This window comes from Anneissia japonica, unplaced genomic scaffold (genome assembly GCF_011630105.1).
Source record: "Anneissia japonica isolate Jap-2015-1 unplaced genomic scaffold, ASM1163010v1 scaffold2188_len52844_cov111, whole genome shotgun sequence".
NCBI lineage: Eukaryota > Metazoa > Echinodermata > Crinoidea > Comatulida > Comatulidae > Anneissia > Anneissia japonica.
In genome coordinates, this window is record NW_022711922.1 from 49,714 (window position 1) to 51,481 (window position 1,768).

A 1,768-nucleotide genomic window follows, 5' to 3' on the forward strand; every position below is an offset into this window, starting at 1 on the left:
ATTAAGTTACTTTATTATAATAAAGTGGACCGGCCTTGGTGGTTAGATGTACTTGTCTTCCAAACCAAAATATTCTTGGTTCAAATCCTTGAGAAATTTATAACAGAAATTGTGTTTACTGTTTAGTCTTGAGAAAATCTTGGCATTTGTATGATTTGAACCCAGAATCTCAGTCCTGGAAGGTAAGGACAGCCAACCAACAAATCCAGTACTGTATATTGGTGTTTTATTACCCCATTTACAGTAGAATCTCGTTTTTACGTACCTCAGTTATACGAACACTCAGTATTAAGTAGGCTTCCTATGGACTATGATGTCATCAAAAACCCCCAAATGCTCAAAACAAACGGCCCTTTTGAGGGCCACTATAATGTAAAGAGAGGTTTGTTAGTTCCTGTCTGTTCATTATTTGATTCAACAGCAACATTGATTGTGTCTATTTAACACGCGTTATAATCTAAACCTTTGTTGTATAGGTAATCTTTTCATGTTCTTTAGTTAAATAAAACATATGAAGTGATGCATTAATAAACTGATATGGTTTGATTTGAACACTTTATTATGACATCATAAAATGATGAATAAAAAACACTAAACACATGGTTTCATTCTTAGGAAGTAACATCGTTCGTTCATAACATACGTTGAGAGTTGGGTACATATTAGGTCAAAGGTCACCACAAATTTAAACGAACCTTGGTTTAAGGAATTGCCCGATTTACGTACGTTCTCCGGTCCCATACGTAAAATCGAGGGTATACTGTACTGTATTATTATTTACTTGTGACTGATATTAGCTATATATTTATTGACATTTAAAATGATCTCAACAGATTGAACAAAAGCATGGATGGCAGTTCTCAACCTGTCTCTTATACCCATCTAGATGTGTATAAGAGACAGGGGTAAGACACCGCACACGGTCAAAAGAAATGTTCGGAGAGAAACATTTGATGTTGTCAGACTCAGTCCAGAACTAGAGCAATGTGTTCAAGTGGATGAGGATGCCCGTTTGGAAAGAAGTGAAGTGGACGTGAATTGCGCCCTCGATGAATGCCTTCACAGCTGTCTTGGTTTCATGAACGAGGTTAAAATTTCATCGATTTTTTAAAGTTCGAATAAAAATTTGAAATATCTGATAAAAACAAGATCTGATAAAACCTTAAAGATCTAATTAAATCATGAAAACCTATCTTTTAAATTTTCATTAAAAAAAGTATTAATGATAAATAAAAGTGAGATTCTAATATAATATTAAAATACTACAAAACAGCTTTTGATTGCATTTTAGTTTATGTTATAGCTGAATACTTGAAGTTTTCTTATAGGAATGTGAATATAAAGAAAAAAACTTTTTGGTCAGTTAACATACTTTTGATTTTTCTTTTAATATCTTAGATAAAGAATGAAAGCAAAGTTAGTGATTGGCTAGAAGAGCTACATGAACGCTGCCCTCAAGTAAGAAGTAGAGCTTTGTTTTGGGTTTGTCGAGCTAAAGTCGCTGAGAGGGCTGGTTTTGGTCAGCAGCATGTCCTCGGGGGATTATCGTATCATGTTTCAAGACGGGTATATCTAGATAAAGTTTGACGTGAACCAGGCTAATATCTGATAAGTGTGCCTATCTTCAATACAAATTTGTTCATACAAATCATGTATCTTTCAATAACTGAAAATCATCAATTAATGCTCTACTTCATCAGATAAAATCTGACAAAAATATAATTTATACATTCTAGTTTGATAACATTATTGGTCCTTCAATTTCATA

The 1,768-nt window shown here is 33.4% G+C and overlaps 1 protein-coding gene across 1 annotated transcript; it reads left to right on the forward strand.

The window, feature by feature from the left end:
* Positions 1 to 886: 886 nt before the first annotated feature.
* LOC117107691 lies at positions 887 to 1,547 on the forward strand (the record flags this gene model as incomplete). The annotated part of the gene is made up of 2 exons (XM_033249422.1): positions 887 to 1,087; positions 1,399 to 1,547. Coding segments are annotated over exons 1-2 (350 nt in total), but the record flags the coding sequence as incomplete, so codon positions are not given.
* Between the last annotated feature and the right edge of the window lie 221 nt (positions 1,548 to 1,768).